The sequence below is a fragment of the Sus scrofa genome, chromosome 5 (assembly GCF_054392235.1).
Source record: "Sus scrofa isolate SSC_HxYL_T2T_F1_AM1 chromosome 5, Sscrofa_HxYL_maternal_Yorkshire_Landrace_v2.0, whole genome shotgun sequence".
Classification (NCBI taxonomy): Eukaryota; Metazoa; Chordata; class Mammalia; order Artiodactyla; family Suidae; genus Sus; species Sus scrofa.
In genome coordinates, this window is record NC_139387.1 from 11891413 (window position 1) to 11917500 (window position 26088).

Genomic DNA, 26088 nt, shown 5'->3' on the forward strand with positions numbered 1-26088 from the left:
ATGCACTTGTCCCCAAACTCAAGGGCTCAATCGCAAATCCTTGAAAATGTCCCCAAATCAGGGTCATGTCCCAGATCAATGAAATTCTTATTGCTGGAGGTAGGATGAACCCACTCATGAGTATTTTGGAAGCTGCCAGGTGATTCTGACACGGCAGACAAGTTGGGGAACGTGTTCGTAAACCCTGAGCCCCGTCACAGGCCTGTTGAATGAACGGAGTTCCCTTTGTGGCTCAGTGGTTAATGAACCTGACTAGTATCCATGAGGATGCAGGTTCGATCCCTGGCCTTGCTCAGAGAGTTAAGGATCCAGTGTTGCCGTGAGCTGTGCTGGTGGTCAAAGATTCTGCTCAAGAATGTTGCAATGGATGCGACGCTGGGTGCAGGCTCAACACAGAAGCCAAGGGATTATCTGCCACATTTGCACCATCACTGAGTTCAACCCTCTCTTTCAAGAGGAAAAAGCTGGTCCTGGGAGGCGGTGAGGTGACTTTTCCTAGATTACAAGCCAGTTAGTGATGGCATTAGGGTAAGAACCTAGGTCTGCAGCCTCCCAGAAGCCTCTAGTCTGCTCCCTCTCGTGGTTAAGGACAATATTCTCCTGAGAAAGGAAAAATCTCTCTGCCTTCAGCCAAGGGGGGCAAGAAACACGCCCACAGGCACCTTGGAAGTGACCCAGTCAATGCCAGCCCAAGCCAGGCTCGTCGGCTGGCAGCACATGGAAAGGACTTTGTGCCTGGCCATCTCAGGATTAACAGGGGCTGGGGGAGGAGTCCAGGGGTGGAGGGAGGGGCCAAGGACACGGATACAAAGAATAGATTGTTCCTGTCCCGAAAGGCAGGCAAACTTGACCTACCAAGATTTTAGAATTTAAGAGCCTGGGGAAGCCCTGCAACTCATTTAACCGAACCCTGTGGACGCCGTGGCGACAGGTGTACACGCTAGTTGGGCAGCAGAATCTACTGGGAGTATAAAGCTGCAGCCAAGTGTTGCTGGAGACGCTGAATGTCAGGGCCAAGGCCATGGCAAGGTAAGTCCCGGCAGCGTGGATCTCACAGCGAGACTAGACGTTCTCACGCCTCGGGTGAGGGTGGAGGGAGGCTGGGGAGGGAGGGTCCTGGTTTGGGGACAGTGGAGCAAATTCTGCTTCCAGGAATCCGTCATCCAGTGGGCCAGGTGTCTGGACGCCTGTTAATGTGCAGACCAGAGAAAGGTTTTTACTGTGCTTTACTGAGGAATTTTTTTAGGACGATATGCAAATCCTTTTTTTTTCTTTTTGGCACCTCTCCAAATGCAAATGGAAGCAAATGAGTTCGCACAATCACTGCTTCAGCCAACTTTGCTGGAACGTATTTGTATGGTTCATACTCTGAAGAAGGTGTCAGCAGAGAAGCAAAATTTGGATATTAACAATCAGATTTTCTTCCTTCCTTCCCCCTCCCTCTTTCCCTCCCTTCCTCTCTCCCTCCTTCCCTTTTTTTTTTTTTTTTTTTTTTTTTTTTGGTCTTTTTAGGGCTGAACCTGAGGTATATGGAAGTTTCCAGGCTAGGGGTCAAATCAGAGCTACAGTTGCCAGCCTACACCACAGCCACAGCCACACGGGGTCCAAGCTGCATCTGCCACCCACACCACAGCTCACGGCAATGCTGGATCCTTAACTCACGGAGCAAGGTCAGGAATAGGACCCACATCCTCATGGATACTAGTTGGATTCGTTAACTATCCACTGAGCCACGACGGGAACTCCCATAAGGATATTTTTGAGGACTCTGCTATTTCATTAAGAGAGAATGTGCCTACGTGTTTATAGGAACACTCCTTATTGTGGCACATTCAGAGCCTCAGATTTTTGTCATCTGCACGAGTCCTTTTTTTTTTGTCTTTTTGCCTTTTTTAGGGCCGCTCCCACGGCATATGGAAGTTCCCAGGCTAGGGGTCGAATCGGAGCTGTAGCTACCGGCCTACGCCAGAGTCCCAGCAACGTGGGATCCAAGCCGCGTCTGCGACCTGCACCACAGCTCACGGCAATGCCGGATCCTTAACCCACTGAGTAAGGCCAGGGATCGAACCCACAACCTCATGGTTCCTAGTCGGATTTGCTAACCACTGCGCCACGATGGGAACTCCTGCACGAGTCCTTCTTATAGTGGCACTGACCCTGACCTGGTTGCTGACTCTGCCCAGACCAAGGACCAGGCCAGGGGTGGGCTCCCAGCCCCCTCTGTTTCCTGGCTTCATTGATTCTATGGGCAGGAGCTACCATGCAGGGGTGAGGCAGAGGGGGGCTACTACCTTTCTAATTAAACTTGATGGAGGAAGTTGCTTGCTGTTGTATTTGCACACAGAAGCCATTGAAACTCCCAGGATCTATCCTTGTTAAACCCAGGGTCTGCCAGGATTTTCCGCACGGCTCACCAGGTTAAATCTGGTGTTGTCGCTGCTGGGGCTCCGGTTACAGCTGTGGCTCCGGTTGAATCACTGACTCAAGAATTTCCACATGCCGCAGAAGCGTCCAAAAAACAAAAACAAAAGCAAAAAATCTAGGATCTGCTGTCTTCCTACTCAGTGACAAGGTATGGCCTCCCAGGGCTTCTGGTTTCCGTTTCCTTATAAGAATTTCTAAGATTTGTTGCTCCTTTGCATTTCATGCTAACATTATTTCCTTGGTATTTTACATTGTTTTGAGGCTATTAAGAATAATATCTTGGAGTTCCCATCGTGGCTCAGTGGTTGACGAATCCGACTAGGAACCATGAGGTTGAGGGTTCGATCCCTGGCCTTGCTCAGTGGGTTAAGGATCCAGCGTTGCCATGAGCTGTGGTGTAGGTCACAGACACGGCTCGGATCCCACATTGCTGTGGCCCTGGCGTAGGCCGGCAGCAACAGCTCCAATTCGACCCCTAGCCTGGGAACCTCCATATGCTGCGGGAGCGGCCCTAGAAAAGGCAAAAAGAAAAAAAAAAAAGAAGAATATCTCATAAAGTTGGATTTTCTAACTTGTTTTGTTACTCTGTAGAAATAGTATTCTTTTGTGATACTTCCCTTGCGCTTTGCTGAATTTTCACTAATTATAATAGCTATCGAATGAATATTTCATGAATACACTGCGGTGGTTTTCTTTCCTATTTTTTCAGTACTTATTTTTCTTATTTTGGTTCCATACCTTACTGGGTTAGCTTGAGTTCTTAAATTATTTAATTTAATGAAATTGACTCTAGGATTTCACTGCTGGCAGTTAGTTGTTTTACAAAAATCACTCTTCTTCATGATAATGGAGTATGTTTTATGCCTAGATTTAAATATTTTTATTAGGATTAGGTGCTGAATTTTCAGACTTTAATGAGATGATCATAATTTTCCTTTTTTATTTATCCTATGAATATTGTATATTATGTACATAAATTATATGTATCAAATTATTCTTGTATTTCATGAAAACCCCAACTTTGTCGTTGCAGATTTTTGCATGCTACAGAGTTATATTTTCTAGGAGTATAGAGCCATAAATGATAATGAGCTATAGTTGTCTCTCTTTGTAACCAAGGTTTTTTGTTAGTGTTATATTCGCTTCATAGAATATTCTCAATAATAGGAGTTCCTGTCATGGCTCAGTGGAAACGAATCTGACTCGCATCCGTGAACATGCAGGTTCAATCTCTGGCCTTGCTCAGTGGGTTAAGGATCTGGCGATGCCGCGAGCTGTGGTGTAGGGCACAGATGCGGCTTGGATCTGGCGCTTGCTATGGCTGTGGTGTAGGCCGGCAGCTACAGCTCTGATTCAACCCAGAGCCTGGGAACCTCCATATGTCATGGATGTGGCCCTAAAAAAGACAAAAGACAAATATATATATATATATATTCTCAATAGCATATTGTGTTTTCTATTTCTGGGACAATTTAAGTGGTTTGAGAATTGCATATTTTCTGAAAATTTAAAAGAACTTACAGATTTCCTTACTTTTGCCACCTCTTCATGGGACAATCTTGAGGTTTTATTTACGTTTTCTTTTTTTAGGGCCACACCCGTGGCATATGGAGGTTCCCAGGCTAGGGGTAGAATAGGAGCTGCAGCTGCCAGCCTACACCACAGCCACAGCAACGCTGGATCATTAATCCACTGAGAGGGGCCAGGGATTGAACCCGCATCCTCATGGATACTAGTTGGGTTCGTTACCACGGAGCCACGATGGGCACTCACTCTGAAAATGATGTAACTTCCAGAAAGATGATGTGGTGGAATATCTCCCAACACAAAAAGTACACATGCCTGAAACACAGCATCCTCCTCTAGAAATTCACCCTACAGTTGGCACGTGCACAGAGACAATCAGGGCGCTCACCAGTTCCTCGAAGTGGTAAAAAGAAATGGAAGCAAACTGAACTATCCGCGAAGGGGCGCTGTTTACGCTAAAGTGCACCAATATTTAAAAAGGCTTACAGGAGTTCCCTGATGGCTCCGTGAGCTGACGATCTGACCTTGTCACTGCAGCAGCTTGGGTCACTGCTGTGGCGTGCGTTCAACGGCAGGGCCAGGTACTTCTGCATGCCACGGGCATGGCCAAAAAAAAAAATTTTTTTTAATAAATTAAGGCTTGCCGATGTGAAAAAGAACAAGGCAAATCTATATAAACTGACCTGGACAGAGACCCAGGATACATATTGAAAGAAAAAAAGAAAAGAAAAAAGCTGAAGAATATTATCTTGATTTTTTTTTTTAAGTATTAAATACTCTGATATGGGACCAGAGGAAAATTCTGGAAAGAGATAAACCGAGCCGTGAGTAGGCTTAGCTGAGGGGTGAGATGGTGAGGGAGGGAGGGAAAACCCACATCTTTGCCTCTCACTCATCTCTCTTACTGAATTTGCTACAGGAATCACGTGCCGCTTTCATAAAAACCAATAAGGGAGTTCCCATCGTGGCGCAATGAAACGAATCCGACTAGTTCCCTGAGGATGGGGACCCACGTACCTACAGCCAACTCCTCTATGACGAAGGAGGCAAGAACACACAATGGAGAAAGGACAGCTTGTTCAATAAATGGTGCTGGGAAAACTGGACAGCCACATGGAAAAGAACAAAATTAGAACACTCCCCGACACCCTACACAAAATAAACTCAAATGGATTAAAGACCTAGATGTAAGACCAGATACTATAAAACTCTTAAGGGAAAACATAGGCCAAACACGCTCCGACATAAACCACAGCAATATCTTCTCAGATCCACCTCTTCGAGTCATGACAGTAAAAACAAAAATAAACAAATGGGACCTAATCAAACTCAAACGTTTCTGCACAGCAAAGGAAACCCTAAACAAAATGAAAAGACAACCCACAGAATGGGAGGAAATCTTTGCAAATGAAGCGACTGACAAGGGATTCATCTCCAAAATTTATAAACAGCTTCTGCAGCTCCATACCAAAAAAAAGAACAACCCCATCAAAAAGTGGGCAGAAGATCTAAACAGACAATTCTCCAAAGAAGACATACAACTGGCCAAAAAACACATGAAGAGATGCTCAACATCACTCATTATTAGAGGAATGCAAATCAAAACCACTGTGAGGTACCTACCACCTTCCACCAGCCAGAATGGCCATCATCCAAACGTCTATGGACAGTAAGTGCTGGAGAGGGTGTGGAGAAAAAGGAACCCTAGTACACTGCTGGTGGGATTGGAAATTGGTGCAACCACTGTGGAAAACAGGATGGAGATGCCTCAGAAAACGAAAAACAGAACTCCCATTTGATCCAGCAGTCCCTCTCCTGGGCATCTATCCAGAGAAAACCATGACTTGAAAAGACACATGTACTCCAGTGGTCATTGCAGCACTCTATACAATGGCCAAGACGTGGAAGCAACCTAAATGCACATCGACAGAGGAGTGGATCAAGATGTGATAGGAGTTCCCATTGTGGCACAGTGGTTAATGAATCCAACTAGGAACCATGAGGTTGCGGGTTCAATCCCTGGCCTCACTCAGTGGGTTAAAGATCCGGCGTTGTCGTGAGCTGTGGTGTAGGTCGCAGACGCAGCTCGGATCCCGAGTTGCTGTGGCTCTGGTGTAGGCCGGTGGCTGCAGCTGCAATTCGACCCCTAGCCTGGGAACCTCCATATGCCGCAGGAGTGGCCCTAGAAAAGGCAAAAAGACAAAAAAAGAAGAAGAAGAAGAAGAAGAAGATGTGGCACACATACACAATGGAATATGACTCAGCCATCAAAAGGAAGGAAATAATGGCATTTGAACAACATGGATGGACCTAGAAATTATCATGCTAAGTGAGGTCCGTCAGACAATGAGACACCAACATCACATGTAATCACCTACATGTAGAATCTGAAAAAAGGACAGAATGAACTTCTTTGCAGAACAGACACTGACTCACAGACGTTGAAAACCTCATGGTTTCCAAAGGAGACAGGTTGGGGGGTGGGGGGGATGCACTGAGGGTTTGGGATGGACATGCTATACAATTTGGTTGTGATGATCGTTGTACACCTGTAAATGTAATAAAATTCACTGAGTAATTTAAAAATAGATATCTTTCTCTTTGTTCCCCTTCCCCAACACACCCCTTTTTCATCTTGTTGAAAGACCAAGAGCGGGTCAAATCCAAATCCAGTATCCGTTCCCCAGACAGCTATTTATTTGAATGTGACATTGTGCATTGCTTAGAATACAATGGCCTTTTGGTTTTCTTTCAGTTGACAGTCAGATTTTAGATCCAAGGTTGTGCGATTTCAGCTGACAACAGCTTGCATTTCATCACAAATTCAAGAGCCACCTGAAGTTCATGGTCATGAGGGTGAACTTGGACCAGCAGGGATGACACACAAAGGCCCCTCGAGGCCACTCCCAGCTTGTCAGGCACCCATGGATCTGGATCTTATAAATGAGTTTTCTCAAACCTAATCGGGTCCCTCCCCCTCCCCAGCCATCCTGGGGTTCAGCTAAACACGGAGATCCCCTATTGTCCTCCAGGGCGGGCGGGTGGTTCATGAGCAGGACTGTTGACACCTGTCTGTTGTTGTCAAAAACCTCCTCATGGGCGGGACAAATCCACCAGCCACTTTGGAAGGCCCATCACTTAGCGTTGGTTGTGGCGTGCAGGAGCCTGGGGTAGCTGATGGCTCCCTCTCGCGGGTCATGTGACTGTGTGTCTTCCTCATCTTACTCAGATGTAGATTACTCCTCCGAACTGATAAGCTTCTGGGAACTCCTAATGGACTGTGATGGTGGGGCCTGTGCCACGGGGTGGGGGTGGGGGGTACCCGGGAAAGACCCCACTCAACTCAGAAGGCTGAAGAGGGAGTTCCCATGTGGCTCAGTGGTTAAGGAACCTGACTAATATCCATGAGGACACGGGTTCGATCCCTGGCCTTGCTCAGTGGGTTAAGGATCAGGTGTTTCCGTGACCTGTGGTGTGGATCGCAGACAGAGCTTGGATCCAGTGTGGCTGTGGTGTAGGCCGGCAGCTACAGCTCTGATTGGACCCCTAGCCTGGGAATCTCCATATGCCACGGGTGTGGGCTTAAAAAGGAAAAAAAAGAAAAAAAGAAGAAAAAAAAGAATGCCAGGTGGCGTAGGAGAGCATGCTTCCGAGAAGTAGCCCCTGATAGGGAAGCAGCTGGGGGCTGAAAGCATTTCTGGGAGGAAAAGAGCAGAGGAGCTGCTTGGGCTGCGAAGCAGGAAGGAAGGGCTGGAGGGGGGGGCGCAGGGGGACGGTCCCTTCCAGAGCTTCTGCCCTCATAGAAGAATCTGGGAACTTGAGAGGCAGGGGAAGAGGGCCCGCCCCCTTGGATGGTAGTTCAGAGCGTTAGTGAGGTTTCGAGTTTCCGTCAAGGATATTTCCTCCTAGATTGCTGTGAGCCGGTTCTGCAAATTTGCACCCAGATGGACTCCTGGATTGCATTCAGCCTACACTGATTTCAGAGAAACCAAACACCGGATACGGGACCAGGTAAATAAGCGTCCGAGGTGAGTCTGGAATCGCCATTCGCTGATTCCTTCTAATTCTTCTTTTCTTCCACACTTCTTACAAAGCAAACCAAACCCCAAGATTAGTGACTACTTAGTTTGTGCAGGTATTGTTATCGATAATGTTTCTTCTACTCTGAGAATGACAGAGTTCCTGTCATAGCTCAGCAGTAACTAACCTGGCGAGTATCCATGAGGACAAGGGTTCGATCCCTGGCCTCCCTCAGCGGGTTAAGGATCAGGCATTGCCATGAGCTGTGGTGTAGGCCGGCAGCTCCAGCTCAAATTCAACCCCTAGCCTGGAACTTCTATATATGGGGGGTGCGCAGCCTTAAAAAGCAAAAAAAAAAAGAAAAAGAAAAAATTGAGCATGCTCACACACACTGAGAACAATATTAAAGGTGGCAAAACTATCTACACACCCTTATCCTCATGAAAAAATTCTAACAAGGTAATGAGAGCAACAAAAGCAGAAAGCACAAGGCCACTGAGGCCAAGGATGACAACTTAAAAATGCCAGGATCCTAAGACCCTTAGCTCCACGCTAGCAAACAGCGCAGGCAAAGTCACATGACCGAGTCCTGAGCAATCACAGTGCGCCCCTGGACTTTTGCCCCGCCCCTTTCCACCTGGGCGCCCCCAGCCAGGGGACCACACATACGAGGGTGCTGAGGCCATGGTGCCTGAACCTGGCTGCAAGCCTGTTTGAGAAATGGAAAGACAGATGCCTGATGACATCATTTTCATCCTCTGGATCCAGGCACGCCTGAAGCCCACGGTTCCCTTAAGCTTTTTAAGTACATGAACCAATAAATTCCTTTCTTTTGCAGAAGCTAGTTTGAGCTGACTTTGGCTACATAACAAAGTGATGACTAATATATGTCCAACTAAAATATTATGTCTGTACAGTCAGGAGAGTATTTTGCAACATAAAGAAAAAATGTCTAGAAAAACTAAGGAGGAGTTCCCGGCCTGGCACAGTGGAAACGAATCTGACTAGGAACCACAAGGTTTCGTGTTCAATTCCTGGCCTTGCTCAGTGGGTTAAGGATCCAGCGTTGGCATGAGCTATGGTGTAGGTCGCAGACGAGGCTCAGATCTGGTGTTGCTGTGGCTGTGGCGTAGGCCAGCAGCTATAGCTCTGATTCGACCCCTAGCCTGAGAACCTCCATATGCTGCAGGTGCGGCCCTAAAAAGGAAAGAAAGAAAGAAAGGAAGGAAGGAAAGAAAGAAAGAAAGGAAGGAAGGAAGGAAGGAAGGAAGGAAGGAAGGAAGAGAGAGAAAGACAGACTAAGTGAAAGGTGGAATGGTAGAAAATATTGTTCAGTGGAAACAGCAAAGTTACAGATCTATAAGCAAATGAGAGAATTGAGAATGAAAGAGAAAGAAAATTCAGTGGGTTACAAAAAAAATCTATTTTACCGGGCAGCCTTGGGTGGGTGGGTGGGTGCTGTCCCCAGCAGGCAGTGACATCCAAAGCAAGCAAAAGAACAGCACAGGAAGAAAGTTCTATGCCAAAATTCCAGCCATTGTCATCCTGGATTGGGGCGCTCTTTCCACCCCCAGTCCTTCCTTCCTTCTTTCTTCCTTCCTTCCTTTTTTTTCTTTCTTGTCTTTCTTTCTCTCTCTCTCTCCCTCTCTCCCTTCCTCCCTCCCTCCCTTTCTTTCTTTCTTTTTTGGCCAAGCCCTCGGCATATGGAAGTCCCTGGGCCAGGGATCGAACCTGTGCCACAGCAGCAACCAGAGCCACTGCAGCCACAACACCAAAACCTTAACCCGTTGCGCCACAGGAGAACGTCTCACCCCCATCTTTACTTTCCTAAATTTTAAAGTTGCATTTCATCAGCCAGGCACTACTTTCAAAATAGCGGCTGAAACAGAGAAGAAAAAATAGGTGTGAGATGGGCGACCGGGGCCAGGAGAGTTCCTGCAGCTTCCGAGGTCCTGAGAAGTTTCGAGAACTTGGGTCCTGGGGACGATGGAGGAGTTCCTTCCTGAGCAGAATCTGATCGAGCAGGTGTGAGTGACATCTTTTATGGGCAAACCCAGGATCTTCTCCAGCCATTACTGCCCAGGTGCAGGAGGAGGATGGAAAGGCAACAGGGGGTGAGTTGATATAAAAGAGAGCAGGCAACAAACCCTTCATCCAGGAACCCTTCTGTCTCGGGTCACCACTTACCGTCGAGCCCGGCGTCAAAGGATGCATGTTGAACACCCACTAGCGACGGGCGACTGGCAGTGCACGCAAGTGCATGCGAGGCCAGAGGGGTGAAGGGAATGAGTCACAGGAAGGAGGGAGGGGACAGGCCGACCTCCACTAAGTGACAGTGACACTCTCTAGCTAACATCGCCCTTAGGACCCCCATGGACCTCCGTCCAGCCACCTCCTCTGCCAGCCTTGCCCATCCCCCACCTGGTCCCCTTGTATCCCCCTCAGCGGCCCCTGGGCTCAACTGTCTTGTCCTCTCTGTCACCTGGGATCCTGCTTCCCCACGCCTGGCCGGGGGCCGAGACACAGTCCCCGTGGTTCCCTCCAAAGCGGAGCTCAAAGGCTTTTCTTCCTGCGAGAGTTTCTGGAAAGAAACAGAAAAACCAATCAGAGGAAAGCTTCTGAAGGCTCCCGGGTGGCAGGGTGTGGCGATCCAGGCTCGGAGGTCAGGCTCCCCGGCTGGTATCCTGACTCTCCCTGCACGTGGCTGCCAGCACTTGGCAAATTCCATAAGCTCCCTGTCCCAACAGAGCCCCACACGCCGGGGCTCAAGCAACAGAAATGTCTTTTCGCAGAGTTCTGGAGGCTGCCAGCCCCAGATCCAGGCACCGGCTGATTCAGCTCCTGGGGAGGGCTCTTCCTGGCTTGCCGCCTTGTCCCCATGTGGCCTTTCCTCTGCACTGGTGCAGGCAGAGAGAGAGCTCTGTGTTTTCTCCTCCTCCTCTTTTTTTTTTAAATTTTTATTTATTTATTTATTTTTTGGCTTTTTAGGGCCCCACCCACAGCATACAGATGTTTCCAGGCTAGGGGTCGAATGGGAGCTGCAGCTGCCGGCCACAGCCACAGCCACAGCAAAGCGGGAGCCCAGCTGTGCCTACGACCTACACCCCAGCTCACGGCAATGCCGGATCCTTAACCTGAGCCAGACCAGAGATCGAACCCCCATCCTCATGGTTGCTAGTCAGGTGCATTACCACTGAGCCACAACAGGAACTCCCTCCTCCTCCTTTTCAAGGACACCAGCACCCTAGGTTAACGGCCCTGCCCCCACAACTTCATTCAACTCCAATCACCTCCCAAAGGCCCGGTCTCCAAAACCTCAGCTTGGGGCTTAGAGCTGCCACATCTAAATGTTAAGGGGATGAATTCCAGTCCATGACCCTCCCTGTGGCTCAGTGTCCTCTTCTGTGCAACCCGGAAGACCCTCTTCCCAGCACGTGGACCTCAAGGAGCACCGAGGGAGACGCAGACACCAGCAGGCCTGCCCAGGACCTGTGTCACTGTCTCCAAGATGATCTGTTTGGACCTCCAGGGCCACCGGACACCCCCCATCTTCAGGAAACATCCATGCAAACTCCACACACACCGGATTCCTCATCCCCCTTCCCATAAACCCGGGGCCCATAAGCTCCAGTTAAAGCATCCCCTTCCTCCAGCGCCACCATGAGCGAAACCACAGCCTCACCTGCTGCAGGCTTTCGAAGCACTGGGTGAGTTCTTTCAGCTTCCTTTCCAGCGCCCAAGCCTGGACCCTTAGCTCTTCTGCCAGCTCTGTTTTTGCCCCTTCCTTCAGCTGCTTCCAGTCCTTCAGGAGGGAGAGCAAGTCTGCGCTGAGATAAAATCCAGCCATCGCCATCCTCAGCAAGGGAGCGTTTGCTTTCATCAGCTGCGCGACTCCCTCCAAGGCCCTTTGTACCTGCCTGCTCCTCTGGGCTGAGACTTGCCCCGTGGTCAGGAGACGCTTGGCAGCGGTGGCCAGGCGTGGGTGAGCGCTGGCCATCTGAAAGGCACAGATGCCCATCTCGATGGTGCGGCCACAATTCTGGACCACTTTTTTGGCAGCCGTGACAGAGATTGGTCCAGCTTGCCAGAGCTCTTGGCCACAGGTGGGCATTAAGCTACCAACTTGAGCTTGGGCTTCTTGATTGTAAAAGCATTCCAAAATTTTGGCCAAGATGCTGGTGGCTTCCCCTCTGGTCCCCAAAACTCTGCCAGTCACCGAGAGCACCAGGCTTCCTCCTGCTGTTGCTGGAGCGAGAGCTGAGCCCAGGATGCTCACGGCTCCTGAGAGCACAGCGAAGGCGTTGGCCACCGCACTGGTCTTGGTGACTATTTTGTGGGTTGTGTCAATGTGAGCTGCAAGGGCACGGAGCCTTCGGAGGTCCTCTTCTAGCCCCTCTTTCATGATGGGAAACTCTTCCAAAAATATTCTTTCTTCAACTGACAGATCACTTTCGGGTTGCTTCATATCTTCGTGCAGAGGGATGTTATCCTTGTCCCTATAAATGAGTGAAATCAAGATTTTCCGTCTCGGGAGTTCCCATTGTGGCTCAGTAGAAATGAAACCGACTAGCATCCATGGGGATGTGGGTTTGATCCCTGGCCTCGCTCAGTGGGTCAGGGGATCAGGAGTTGCCATGAGCCGCGTGTAGGTCAAAGAAGCACTCGGATCCTGCTGCCCGCTGCGGTGTAGGCCGGCAGCTGTAGCTCCGATTGGACCCCTAGCCTGGAAATTTCGTATGTTGCAGGTGCGGCCCTAAAAAGAGAAAAATATATATTTTCAGTCTCCCAGGTGGGAAAGCCACATTCTTAGTTAGGCCCTTGATTTAGGGTCTCAACACTCCAGATGTTAGCATCTTCTTAGCATCTCTGGCCCAACTGTGAAGAGTCCCAGGGCACTGCCGGGGACTGCTGCTGGTCCCATGAAGAGCAGGAAAACAGAGGAGGGCACAGGAGGGAAATGGGAGAAACGTAGCCTTGGCCAAAGAGATAGAGGAGGTTTTCTCTTTCCCCTTTCTTTTCTTTTTTAGCCACACCCACGGCAGACAGAAGTTCCTAGGCCAGGGATCGAATCCAAGCCGCGGCTGCAACTTATGCCATAGCTGCCGCAAGGCCAGAGGCAATGCCGGATCCTTAACCCACCAGGCCAGCTGGGGATCTAACCCACCAAACAAACCCGGGCTGCTGCAGAGATAATGCCAGTCATTTACACGGCAGGATCCTCAACACCAGTCCCGCCACCGCGGGACTCCGAGGTCCTTTTTCAACCTCATTCAAGTTGGTTGGGGAACTCACCATCCCTAAGGAAGGGCAGTAGGAAAATGCCAACACTCTAGTCAGGCTGAGGAACCCGGGACTGCTGCGGGGCTGGAGAGGCCTGGGAAAAGCAGGCGGAAAAGAGGCGAGTCGTTGGGTGGGAGGTTGGAAGGCCCGTACAGGTAGGGGTGGGGCAGAGGGAGGAGGCGCCATATTGTGTAACGTGGTGTGACCTTCAGTGACCTTGAATTCAGCTTCCCTGCTGTGCGCTGGCTTCAACCAGGGCTGGCACACTGAGAGGGCTGAGACAAGTGATCACGAAAGTTCTGGATGTGCTCCTTGGCACGTGGCCAGCTTTCCTTGCTCTCCCAAGCAGATGGTTGGCTCTTCACGGAAGAAGTCAGATACCAAGGGACCCAAGGCCGGCCTCCCCCACGTCCTCCCGGTTGGCAGGAGGTGCTGAGGGATCTTCGCCAGTCCAGCTAAGTGGGGCCTTCACAGGGAGAGTGCTTTCAGGGGGGACAAAGCCTGCTCCTGCAGGCACCTTCCTCAGACCAAGGACCCTTGGTGTGTTTCCTCAGGGCCTGCTGAGGAGGCCTGGGGATGACGCAGATTCCCTGGCCCAGAGGAGGAGGGAGAAGGCTGGAGCAAGAAGGAACCCTGGGGAAGATCTGAGCTTCCTGCTTTACTGGGGGAGGGAACAGAAGCCCAGAGAGGCCAAGGGAGGGCGTGAGGTCGCCCTGGAGCTTTGAGTGGGGACTCGGTATAGTCAGCTGTTCCTCTCACCTGACAGTTCACGTCAGAAATTCCTCACTGAGATGTACTTTTTTTTTTTTTTCTTCAGCTCTCATGGCATGTGGAAGTTCCTGGGCCAGGGACTGAACCCTCACCGCAGCAGAGACCCAAGTCATTGCAGTGATAATACCAGGTCCTTAACCTGCTGTGCCACCAGGGAACTCCGTCACCGAGGTGTACATACCATAGGGCTTTTATTTATTTGATTTGATTTTTAGGGCCACACCTGAGGCATATGGAAGTTCCCAGGCCAGGGGTCAAATCACAGCCACAGCCACGCCAAATTGGACCCACATCTGCAACATACACCACAGCTCAGAGCAGCGCCGGATCCTTAACCCCCTGAGCGAGGCCAGGGATTGAACCCACATCCTCATGAATGCTGGTCGGGTTCATAGCCCCCTGAGCCACAAAGGGAGAACCTACCTTCATATATGTAATAGAGACTCGTGAGAGAACAGGGCGTGCTGTATGGGGGATGCTCTTAGAATGTGTTTGTCACCTGTCATGAGGGTGGCGAGAGCATTTCTGCAGAAGCAGCCCTTTCCACGGAGACAAAGCTCTCTGGGTTACCTTTGCAAACCGATCCCAGCCGTGCGTGCTTTCCCTGCCTGGTTGATCAGCAGACTCCGTGGCTCCAAATCTGTCCTCATTTTGTTTGTGAGAAAATGAGCGCTGTCACCACGCGTGAAAGGGTTTTCTGGTTGGAAACATAGAAAAGAAGTTTACTGCAGGTGCCAAGAAACCATAGGAAATTTAAGTCTGGAGGGATTTTATTGTATTTTTTATTTTATTTCTCCATTCACTGCTGGTGGCCGTGCAAAATGGTACAGCTCCTTTGAAAGACAGTTTGTCAGTTTCTTCCAAAATGAAACCTACTCTGACCAGACAGTTGAGAAACGTGCTCCTTGGTGTATACCCGAAGTAGTTGAAAACTTACATCCATGGAGTTCCTGCTGTGGCTCAGCTGGACAAGGACCTGACGTAGTGTCCGTGAGGATATGGATCAAACCCTGGCCTCGCTCAGTGGGTTAAGGATCTGGGGTTGCCACAAGCTGTGGTGTAGGTTGCAGATGCTGGCATGGCTGTGGCTGTGGCTGTGGCTGGCAGCTGCAGCTCTGATTCGACCCCTAGCCTGGGAACTTCCCTATGCTGCAGGTGCTGCCCTAAAAAGCAAAAAAAAGAAAAGTCTGTTTTTCAGAGGAGCTTCAGGTTCATGGCGCAATTGAAGGGAAGGTATAGAGATTTTCCAAAGACCCCAGTCCCCACACATGCATAGCCTCCCCCATTATCAATATCCCACACCAGAGTGGTACCTTTGTTATAATTGCCACAGCTCACTGCAAAACCAGATCTTTAACCCACTGAGTGAGGCCGGGGATCAAACTCTCATCTTCATGGCTGCTACAATGGGCACTCCTCCCCCTGATTATTTAAATAAATAGAGATGTGCTGTAGGAAATTAAAAAGAAAGAATAGGAGTTCCCGTCATGGCGCAGTGGTTAACGAATCCGACTAGGAACCCTGAGGTTGCGGGTTCGGTCCCTGACCTTGCTCAGTGGGTTAATGATCCGGCGTTGCCGTGACCTGTGGTGTAGGTTGCAGACGCGGCTCGGATCCCGCGTTGCTGTGGCTCTGGCGTAGGCCGGTGGCTGCAGCTCCGATTCAACCCCTAGCCTGGGAACCTCCATATGCCGCGGGAGCGGCCCAAGAAATAGCAACAACAACAACAACAACAAAAAGACAAAAGACAAAAAAAAAGAAAAAAAAAAGAAAGAAAGAATAAAATGTATCTGTACTTTCCCCACACAGCACTCATCACTGTGGACATTTTACGTCACAGGCAAAGAAATTTAGACTCAGGCTGGTCACTTAACTTTATGTTACAGTACAGTGTGATTTTTTATCACAATTTTATATTACAGTACAGTAGTCCCTCACATGATTAAATTCTGTGGGAATTCAAAGCGGGGGACGAGAAAAAAGAAGTGACCCAGGTGATCAGGGATTGAAATTAACCAAGATTTCCCAAACAGCGGCACCTCCGTGAGAGGTGCTGCCTGGTCCTTTATCCGGTGGATAAGTTTTTATAAATCATTTTGGACTCTTACATCAAGGTTGGACTACATGGTTGGTTATTCCTTTGGACTTAGTGTTTGAGGTCGAATTAAAGCTTCAAAGATAAAAAAATGTTTCTCTTCTCTGGTTTATAAAGCTGAGTTTTGGAGGTTTGACTCCACCTCTGTTACGATAGATAGATAGATAGATAGATAGATAGATAGATAGATAGATAGATAGATTTTTTTTTTTTTTTTTTTGGTCTTTTGTCTTTATAGGGCCGAACCTGCTGCATATGGAGGTTCCCAGGCTAGGGGTCTAATCGGAGCTGTAGCTGCCGGCCACAGCCACAGCCACAGCAACCTGGGATCGGAGCTGCGTCTGCAACCTACACCACAGCTCACGGCAACGCTGGATCCTTAACCCACTGAGTAAGGCCAGGGATCGAACCTGAAACCTCATGGTTCCTAGTCTGATTCATTTCCACTGCGCCACAACGGGAACGGCCCATGCCTCTGTTACAATATGAGGCACCTTTTTGTGCTTCTTTGTGCCAATATTCATCTTCCTCTTTTATACACCTTTCCTCCTCGCAATGACCCTGTGAAATAAATGCTAACATTATCCCCATGGTATAGATGTGGAAACTGAGGCTCAGGGAAGCAACTGTCATGCCCTTGGTAAGCGGGGGCGCCCCACGGGATTCCAGCCAGGGGTAGAGCAGTAGATGCCCAGCAGGGGCCAGTTTTCTCCCCAGAGGATCCTGGTAATGACTGCAGACGTTGGGGGCGTGGGGACTCAGTTACTGGCATCTAGTGGCTAGAAACCAGCAATGCTGCTGAACACCTTGCAAGGCACAGGACGGCCCTGCAGCAAAGAACGGTCCTGTCTAAAATGTTAGTGCCCCCTCCCTTACCAAGACCCCTTAAAGCCTCCCCCATTGTTTGCATTAGGGTGAAGGGCTCACGTGACAGCAGGGAGCCCTTTGGTCTCATCAGGTCCCATCCCCTCACGACTGCCCTCGCAATGGATGTAAGAGGGCAGGTGTGCCCAGAGGGAGATGGAACTGATGGGCAGGATTAGAGACCTTATTTTCACATGAGAGCTTATGTTCATGAATCTTTCTCTGCTATTGGAGGAGACTCAGCCACACCATCCTCACCAACACCCCCTCTCCCTGCAAACCAGCTCCCTCAAACACCCCGTCAATGTAAGAAAATTCAGTTCCTTAGAAACACAGATTTGAGATAATCCCTTAATCGTCACCACCACTCCCGCCCCCTCAAACTCCCCCAAATAAACCTACAATCCGGGAAACACTGCAGATGGCAAATTTGGGGGGGAGGGTGTATTTTTTTTTACCACACCTGTGACATGTGGCAATTCCTGGACCAGGGATCGAACCTTCACCACAGCAGTGGCCTGAACCACAGCTGGATCCTTGACCCCTAGGCCACCAGGGAACTCCTGCAGGCTGCAGTTTTGAGACAATACATACAGCGTCTTTTTCTACAAAAGAAGAGCCCGGAGTTCCCATCGTGGCGCAGTGGTTAGTGAATCCGACTAGGAACCATGAGGTTGCGGGTTCGGTCCCTGCCCTTGCTCAGTGGGTTGGGGATCCGGCATTGCCGTGAGCTGTGGTGTAGGTTGCAGACACGGCTCGGATCCCATGTTGCTGTGGCTCTGGCGTAGGCCAGTGGCTGCAGCTCCGATTCGACCCCTAGCCTGGGAACCTCCATATGCCATGGTAGCGGCCCAAGAAATAGCAACAACAACAACAACAACAAAAAAAAAAAAAAAAAGAAGAGCCCATGACGTCTCCTACATTCTGGGGACCAGCCCTCTCTGTCTAGGGTCCTGGGGTCTCCAGCCAATGGAAGGGAAGGTGCAACATACTTTTTTAAAAGAAATAGCAATGGTAGGGACTATCTTTTATTATTATTATTATTATTATTTTGTCTTTTTAGGGCTGCAGGTGTGGCATGTGGAAGTTCCCAGGCTAGGAATCAAATCGGAGCTATAGCTGCCGGCCTACACCACAGCCACAGCCACGCCAGATCTGAACCACATCTGTGACCTACACCACAGCTCATGGCAATGCCAGATCCTTAACCCACTGAGCAAGGCCAAGGATGGAACCCGCATCCTCATGGATACCGGTTGGGTTCACTACCACTGTGCCATGATGGGAACTCCGAATCATATTCTTAGTGGCGCTTTAATTTAAACTTCTAACTACCCCTAAGGGAGAGATTGCTATCCGGATTTATCAAGAAGCTGAGCTTCAGACTCAAGCTCACATTAGGATCTGGCTTTGAACCCCCGTGGGCTCCTGACAACAGCTCTTTTTTTTTCCCAAACCAAGTACCGGTGGCCCTTGGCACGGGGTCCTTCAGAAGCGGCCCGGAAGCAGGCCTCCCCCGGGGCCTCTGTCTTACCTGCTTTCCGTGAAGCTCTCGCTGCGGCTTCCGGTCCCGAGGGCCTTCTGTCCTCCCCTGACAGGGGGCCTCTGGCCTGGCAGGGACTGTAAGACTCGGGGCTGCAGAGGGACAGACTCGAAGTGCAAAGTCTCCAGCCGATTCTGCTCATCAGGGGAAAGGCCCTGGGCTCCGATTGCTCAACTGGGTCCAAGTTAAAGGAGGCAGGCGCAGAAATGCCAGCACCCAAGGCGGCTCTTGCAGGAAGACCAGCTTATTGAGAAATAGGTCTTGCATGTTTACTTTTTGCTTCTTTCTCTGATAGACATGCAGCGAAGTGGGCAGCTGAATCCGAGTCGGGCCTGTCTCACCTCTCCCCGGGCAGAGGGCAGAACAAGCGCAATTACGTCTCGCGAGCACTCTGAGTCGAGCCTCGATTTCCCATCTGTGAAATGGGTATTTATTACACTAGCCCTTGTTGGGGAGAGCCACTGTGCGGAGTCCAGGATCCAGCGAGACAATGCCGGGCAAGGAGTGAACACCCAGTAAATCCATCAATGATCCTGCCGCGGGCTGTCGTCCTGGCCTTCGAAGTGGGCATTAAAGTCAAAGACCGGAGATCCTGTGGTGGCTCAGTGGAAACGAATCTGACTAGTATCCATGAGTTTGCAGGTTCAATCCCTGGCCTCGGTCTGTGGCTTAAGGATCTGATGTTGCTGTGAGCTGTGGTGTAGGCTGCAGACGCGGCTCAGATCTGGTGTGGCTGTGGCGTAGGCTGGCAGCTGTAGCTTTGATTTAACCCCTAGCCTAGGAACCTCCATAAGCCACAGACACAGCGCTAGAAAGACAAAAAAAAAAAAAAAAAAAAAAAAAAAAAATTAAATACATAAAATAAAAAGTCAAAGACCTCTTTTCTGTAACTAGGAAATGCTGAAGGACTCTGAAAATGGAAATGTTTGTTCAAAATTCACTTCGGTGGAGTTCCTGTCGTGGCGCAGTGGTTAATGAATCCAACTAGGAACCATGAGGTTGCGGGTTCAGTCCCTGCCCCTGCTCAGTGAGTTAACGATCCGGCGTTACCGTGAGCTGTGGTATAGGTTGCAGACGCGGCTCGGATCCTGTGTTGCTATGGCTCTGGCGTAGGCCGGTGGCTACAGCTCCGATTCGACCCCTAGCCTGGGAACCTCCATATGCTGCAAGAGCGGCCCAAGAAATAGCAAAAAGACAAAAAAAAAAAAAAAAAAAAAAAAAAAATTTAAATAAATAAATAAATAAATAAAATTCACTTCGGTGATAAAACCCAACCGGAACGGGGTCAGTGTGGCGTTTTGATCTGTCTGCCTTCGTCTGGAGGTTCATGGTTTCTCTGCAGACATTTGCATGGTGTTTGACCAAGGAGGGTGTTTAGGCAAGTGTCAGCCTATTGATGACCAAGGTTGAGGTTGGACTGGCCTCCGGGCAGCTCATTTTGCAAGACACCCTTCAGCAATCACCATCGGAAAACTTAAAAATAAATAAAGTTTTATTACTCACAGAACCTGGAAATTACAAAAAAGAAAAAAAAAATTCCGTTTTTACGGCCGCACCTGCCATATGGAAGTTCCCAGGCCAGGGGTCGAATCAGAGCTGCAGCTGCTGGCCTACACCACAGCCACAGCAATGCAGGATCCTTGACCCACTGAATGAGGCCAAGGATTGAACCCTCATCCTCACAGAGACGATGCTGGGTTTTGAACCCGCTGAGCCACAGTGGGAACTCCCAAGAAAAAAAAATTTTTTTTTTTTTTTTGTCTTTTTGCCATTTCTTGGGCCGCTCTTGCAGCATATGGAGGTTCCCAGGCTAGGGGTCGAATCGGAGCTGTAGCCACCGGCCTACACCACAGCCACAGCAATGCAGGGTCCAAGCCGCGTCTGCAACCTACACCACAGCTCACGGCAACACCAAATCCTTAACTCACGGAGCAAGGCCAGGGACCGAACCCACAACCTCATGGTTCCTTGTCAGATTCATTAACCACTGAGCCACGACGGGAACTCCCAAGAAAATTTTAAATGAAGAAAGTAAGAGTTTATTACTTACAGGACCTGGGAGTGATATGGCACATCTGGGCCACACAGCAGCAGGTGGTTGAGCCTGATCCGTGAAGGTAGGTCACAAGTGGAGGAGGGTTTTTTTGTTTTTTGGTTTTTGGTTTTTGTCTTTTTAGGGTCGCACCAGCGGCACATGGAGGTTCCCAGGCCAGGGGTCGAATTGGAGCTGTAGCTGCCAGCCTACACCACAGCCACGGCCACGTGGGATCTGAGCTCCGTCTGCAACCCACCCCACAGCTCACGGCAATGCCAGATCCGTACACTGAGCAAGGCCAGGGGTCGAACCTGCGTCCTCATGGATGCCAGCCGGGTTCGTGAACTGCTGAGCCACGACGGGCACTCCCACAAGGGGAGGGGTTTTAACCAGGTCTTCCTTTACCTCCTGTTCTGTGACCCAAGCTTAAGAATTTCCCATAGAGACCAGTTTCCATTAACCCTATAGGGGCCTGGTTTCAGGATGGGTTTTTGAATCCTATAGGGCGTGGTTTCAATGTCAGTCATTGGCTGATGCGTGTTCAGGCACTTTCAGGCCCCAATTCCCTATCGGAGTGTTAAAAAAAAAATCAGAAATTCAACTGACTAAATGTAAGGATTTGGTTGCCTTTACTCATTAATTTGTGAAGGGAGTAGCACCCCCCCAGTGCTGACCACAGGGCTGACCAATTAAGGTTCCACCCCCGGGGGGCTGACAGGGCAGTTAGAGTAGGTACTAAGTCTGCTCTGTTGTGGTGGGGTTAGCACATGTGACTCCATTTTGGGCCTGCGGTCACCTTTTAACCAGGGCTTTTTATTTCCCCCTGAAAGTGCACCACACTCCAAAGTGGCATCTGGCTGGGGGTGCCTGTGCTGACCCTCAGGGGTCTGGCTGACCTGCCCTGAGGCCTCCTTTGCTGTCTCTCTGCCGGCTCCATGGAGCTGCAGGGGGGTCTGTCTTTCTGCCGCCTGCATCCAGCCCACCCCAGGAAGAGGCACCCAGCTCCCCGTAATGTCCCTCAGCCCTCAGCCCATCTGCCAGGCCTCACACAGGACCCAGGGGCTGCAGCGGACAGGGGCAGAGCTGGGGAGGGTGGGGTGTCTCGGCCCCTTTTTCCACTTAAACAACCTCTCAGGAGGCCTCTCCTGCTCCTGCCCACAACTTTGCTATTCTCAGCTGCTCCTGTGCCCACTGGAGGTTTGGGTTTTTGTTGTTGTTGTTGCTGTTGTTTTTCTGGCTATGCTCAAAGCATATGGAAGTTCTGGGGCCAGGAATCTGAGCTACAGCTGCAATACCAGATCTTTAACCCGCTGTACCACAGCAGGTACACCCCACTAGGAGTTTTTTTGTTTTTTGTTTATTTTTTTTTTTTCCTTTCTTTCTTTGTAGTGCTATACCTGCAGCTTATGGAAGTTCCTGGGCTAGGGGTTGAATCAGAGCTGCATCTGAGGTCTACACCACAGCCACAGCCACGCTGGATCTGAGCTGCATCTTCGACCTGCACCACAGCCTGTGGCAATGCCGTAACCTTAATCCACTGGGGGAGGCCAGGGACTGAACTCGAATCCTCACGGAGACAATGTCAGGTTCTGAACCTGCTGAGCCACAGCGGGACCTCCTGGGAGTGTTTATACTACTTCTGCCACAGAGTCTGCCCATGATCAGGAGAAGCTGCAGGTGACCTCTCACCCTGCCTGTCTCCCTCCCAGTCCTGGAAAGCTACTTCCTAAGCCACCTCCACCCCTCTCGGACCCTGGGGACTTGTCCTCCTTTCTCTAGTCCTGGGGAGATGAGGCACCTTAGTTTTGCCACTGGGGGGCAGGGCCGGGGAGGGGGAACAATTTACACATAAAGGGAACTGTACCTTGGCAGGTATTTCAAAAATATCCTGGTTACGCTTGTCAAGGCTTAAGGAATTTCAACCATTAACAAACAAGCAAAACAACATTTGCAACCTATGTGGGAATGAAAGGAGTACACCCACCCATTTGTCCTCAGCCTGACCGCAGGAAGTCAGAAGCTCCTTGTCACCTTGCTGGCCCCAGGGCCTGGCCACAGTCATTGTTGCTGAGACCATCATCAGACACCTCCAGGCCTGGAGGTGTGATTTTGCCAAGTCCTTTCAACTACAAGTGGCCGGAGGATGATTCTCGGGCTCAGTTAAACCTACGAGTTTCAAAAGCCTCTGGGGCGGCTCCAGCCTCAAAGGTGCAGCTGGCCCAGTGGGGCCGGGAGAGAACAGGAGGCAGGAAGCCTGGTGGTCTGTCGGTCTGTCGGGAGCTTAGGGACAACTCAGGAGGCTGCTTCTGTCAGGTGAGGCAGCCACCCGGCCCTCCTGTCAAGTTTTGAGAATCTGATTGGCTAGCTGAGGTCACGTGCCCATGCCTGGGTTTGAAGGTGGGTCTTAGTCCTGCCTGGGCTGCTGTGACAAAATAACCCAGACGGAGTGGCTTGTACACGCTTATTGCTCACAGCCTCCTGAGGCTGGAAGGCTGAGGTTGGGCTGCCAGCTGGTCAGGTTCTGGGGAGAGAGGACCTCTCACGGTGACTTCGACGTGGTGGGAGGGGCCGGGGAGCTCTGTGGGGTCTCCTTTATAAAGGCATGAATCCTATTTCCAGGGGCTACCTCCTCATGACCTAATCACCTCCCCAAAGCCCCACCCCCTAATGCGGGATTCCAACATGTGGATTTGGAGGGGGCAGGGGACAGACATTCAGAGGGTAACAGGGCATTGGGGGTGAAGGGGAGCTTTGGGGGTTAGCACACCCACTGGAACCACAGAGGGTGGGGGAGGCAGTGAGTCAGCGGAAGGGGTGCTGATCCCAGAAAAGGCCGAGAGAGGATGCTGGGCCGGGAAAAGCAACAGGTGTCCACCGTGGCTCATCCTTTGCCTGCGCTTGTGTGTGATTCCATTTACATGAAATGTTTCCAAGAGGCAAATGTGGCGAGACAGAGAGGGCTTGGTGGTGGCCAGGGCATGCGGGGAGGGAGGAATGGGGAGAGACTGCTCCTGGGGATGGGGTTTCTTTTGGGGGTGCTGAAAGTGTTGCGGAATTAGGCAGTGTGATGATGCTACAACTCTGAATACACGGAACACCACTGACTCACACATCTTAGGAGTAAATAGCGCGGTGAGTGAATTTATCTCAGTGAAGCTCTGTGTGTGTGTGTGTTTAAGGCCAGCTCACATTTTTAGCTTCCAATATAACAATTATTAGGTGAACTGGGGGGAACTGGTGAAAGGTTTTGGGGGAGGGCAGTGCAGGGGAGGGAATACCAAGCTAAACCTTCTGGATGAGAAGAGCCTCAAGTCATGGAACTGTAAGCAGAGAGGATAGGAGGCCCCCGGGGGAAGGGAACCAGGCCTGGCTTCCTTGACGTGAGAGAAGCCATTTTGGCTGAAGCTGTTTTGCGCTCTCAGCCTGGCCACAAAAATTGCCCTTGAGCAGTTCTCGGTCATCAACGATCTCAAGGGAACAAAGGGAGGCAGGAACAGCAAAAAGGAAGTCAAACAGCATTGCAGGGATAAAGCAGGACCTAGTCCCTCCTTAAGGAAAACCCATAATATCTTCGAGTCCTGCAGGAACTAAGGCCCCCACGTAAGTGGACGATAGAACAGTGCTGTTGACCCTCCTGACTGCAATGAGTTAACACGTGGACTCTGTTAACTTTGCCCCCATTCTTTTTTTTTTTTTTTTTTCAGGGCTGCACCCACTACGTATGGAAGTTCTCAGTCAAGGAGTTGAATAGGCGCTGCAGCCGCCAGCCTACACCACAGCCACAGCAACACTGGATCCGAGCCGCATCTGCAACCTACACCACAGCTCACAGCGACACCAGATCCTTAACCCAATGAGTGAGGCCAGGGATCGAACCTGCAACCTCATGGTTCCTAGTTGGATTCATTAGCCACTGAGCCACAACGGGAATTCCAGAATGGCTGTTATTTTTTAAATAGAGAAAATAAGTGGAGACACTGGAACGCTTGTGCAATGCTAACAGGAATATAAAATGGTACAGCTGCTGTGGAAAACAATATGGAGACGCCACACAAAATTAAAAATAGAATTATCATTTGGCCCAGCAATTCCACTTCTGGGAATACACCCAAAAGAGGGAAAAGTGGGAGCTCAGAGCTACTGGTACAGACTTAGTCACAGCAGTATTATTCGCAACAGCTACAAGGTGGAAGCCACCCAAGCGTCCCTGCGAAATCGAGTCCTTCTAAAACAGTTTCTCTGCCAAGTTTATGACCAACTTCTCTATCCAAACCGTTTTTCCCTTTCTTGTCCAACACCTGCTTTCCCTCAAGACTGGGGAGCATCAAAGAGAAGGCGGGCCTGAAAAGGAGCAGGACCCTCCAAGGCCCTTCTGGGTACAAAAGCTTCTCTGGGTTCCCTGTTTCTGGTTTGCAGGAAAAAAGCTTTCAGCCTCCTAGGCCCTCCCTGAGTTCCAAAGGGCAGAGTCAAACAGTTAAAATTAGGGAAGGGAAGGGACGCAGAACAAGGGAAAAGCGGTCACTAAATAATAGGGCAGCAAGAAGGCAGAGTCCTGGAGTTCCTGTCCTGGCTCAGTGGTAACAAACCAGACTAGTATCCACGAGGTTGCGGGTTCGATCCCTGGCCTTGCTCGGTGGGTTAAGGATCCAGCACTGCTATGAGCTGTGGTGTAGGTTGCAGACATGGCTCAGATCCTGAGATGCTGTGGTGTAGGCTGGCAGCTGCAGCTCTGATTTGATTTGTAGCCTGGGAGTTTCCATATGCCACAGGCGTGGCCCTAAAAAGACCAAAAATTTTAAAAAATAATAAATAAAAAGAAATCATCCCCCTTGCCAGGGCCAGGAACAACAATAACTGCTTCTGTGAGTTGTCTCACAACAGGAGGCCCTGACAAGGAACACGTTGCTGCCCCAAAAACTAAACGGGAGGACTCAGAGGCGGCGAATAGGAGCGGGGAGACAGGCAACTTCCCGGCATCCTTCGCGCTGGAATCCATCTTGGCTGAGAGGTGCCACCCAGGAAGGACCCTGAGTCAGACCGAATAGGGGCCAAGCAAGGTGATTGGCCAGAGACAACCCAGAAATGAACCCCATTCCCATAAAACCTGAGACTGCCGGCGATGTGGCAGAGCCGTTCTCCTGGGTTCCCTCTCCGCCCGTGGGGCCCCTTCCCGGTAAAGTCTTTGCTTTCTCAGCATGTGTGTCTCCTCGGAAAATTCATTCCCGAATGTTAGACAAGAGCCCGATCTTGGGCCCGGGATGGGGGTCCCCCTTCCTGCAGCAGGACGGTGATGCTGGTTGCACAATACGTGAGGGTACTTGGTGGCTCTGAATTGCACCCGGAGAAACGGCGAAGGTGTGGGTTGTCCGTGGATCTCCCAGAGAACAGGCTGCTCTCTGCTCCCCAGGTTCCCTTACTAGGCAAGGACCCGAGCTGCAGGCAGGGGCGCTGTCCCCTCCCCAGTAGCTGGAAGGTGGGCTGGCCCAGCTGCAGACTTGCTCCTCTGACCCAGGGCGGGGCGTCAGCTCA

The 26088-nt window shown here is 50.4% G+C and overlaps 1 protein-coding gene and 2 long non-coding RNA genes across 3 annotated transcripts in view; 1 reads left to right on the forward strand and 2 right to left on the reverse strand.

Annotated features, from left to right (window-relative positions):
* The first annotated feature begins 808 nt into the window (after nt 1-808).
* On the forward strand, nt 809-6537 carry LOC146403138 (uncharacterized). The gene is made up of 3 exons (XR_014803083.1): nt 809-1029; nt 2386-2572; nt 4871-6537. It is a non-coding gene; the product is annotated as an uncharacterized LOC146403138 (long non-coding RNA).
* A 3370-nt stretch (nt 6538-9907) lies between these two features.
* APOL6 (apolipoprotein L6) lies at nt 9908-18650 on the reverse strand. The gene is made up of 6 exons (XM_084955439.1): nt 18516-18650; nt 14593-14719; nt 11885-12467; nt 11654-11773; nt 10454-10552; nt 9908-10046 (listed from the first exon to the last, which is right to left on the reverse strand). Exons 2-6 carry the CDS (start codon nt 14670-14672, stop codon nt 10044-10046), a joined length of 885 nt encoding a protein of 294 aa, XP_084811565.1. The 5' UTR covers nt 14673-14719; nt 18516-18650; the 3' UTR covers nt 9908-10043.
* A 549-nt stretch (nt 18651-19199) lies between these two features.
* LOC146403139 (uncharacterized) overlaps nt 19200-26088 on the reverse strand; it is a 24583-nt gene continuing 17694 nt past the window's right edge. The window contains exon 3 of the long non-coding RNA XR_014803087.1: nt 19200-19332. This is a non-coding gene — a long non-coding RNA (uncharacterized LOC146403139). The remainder of the gene's footprint in view (nt 19333-26088) is intronic.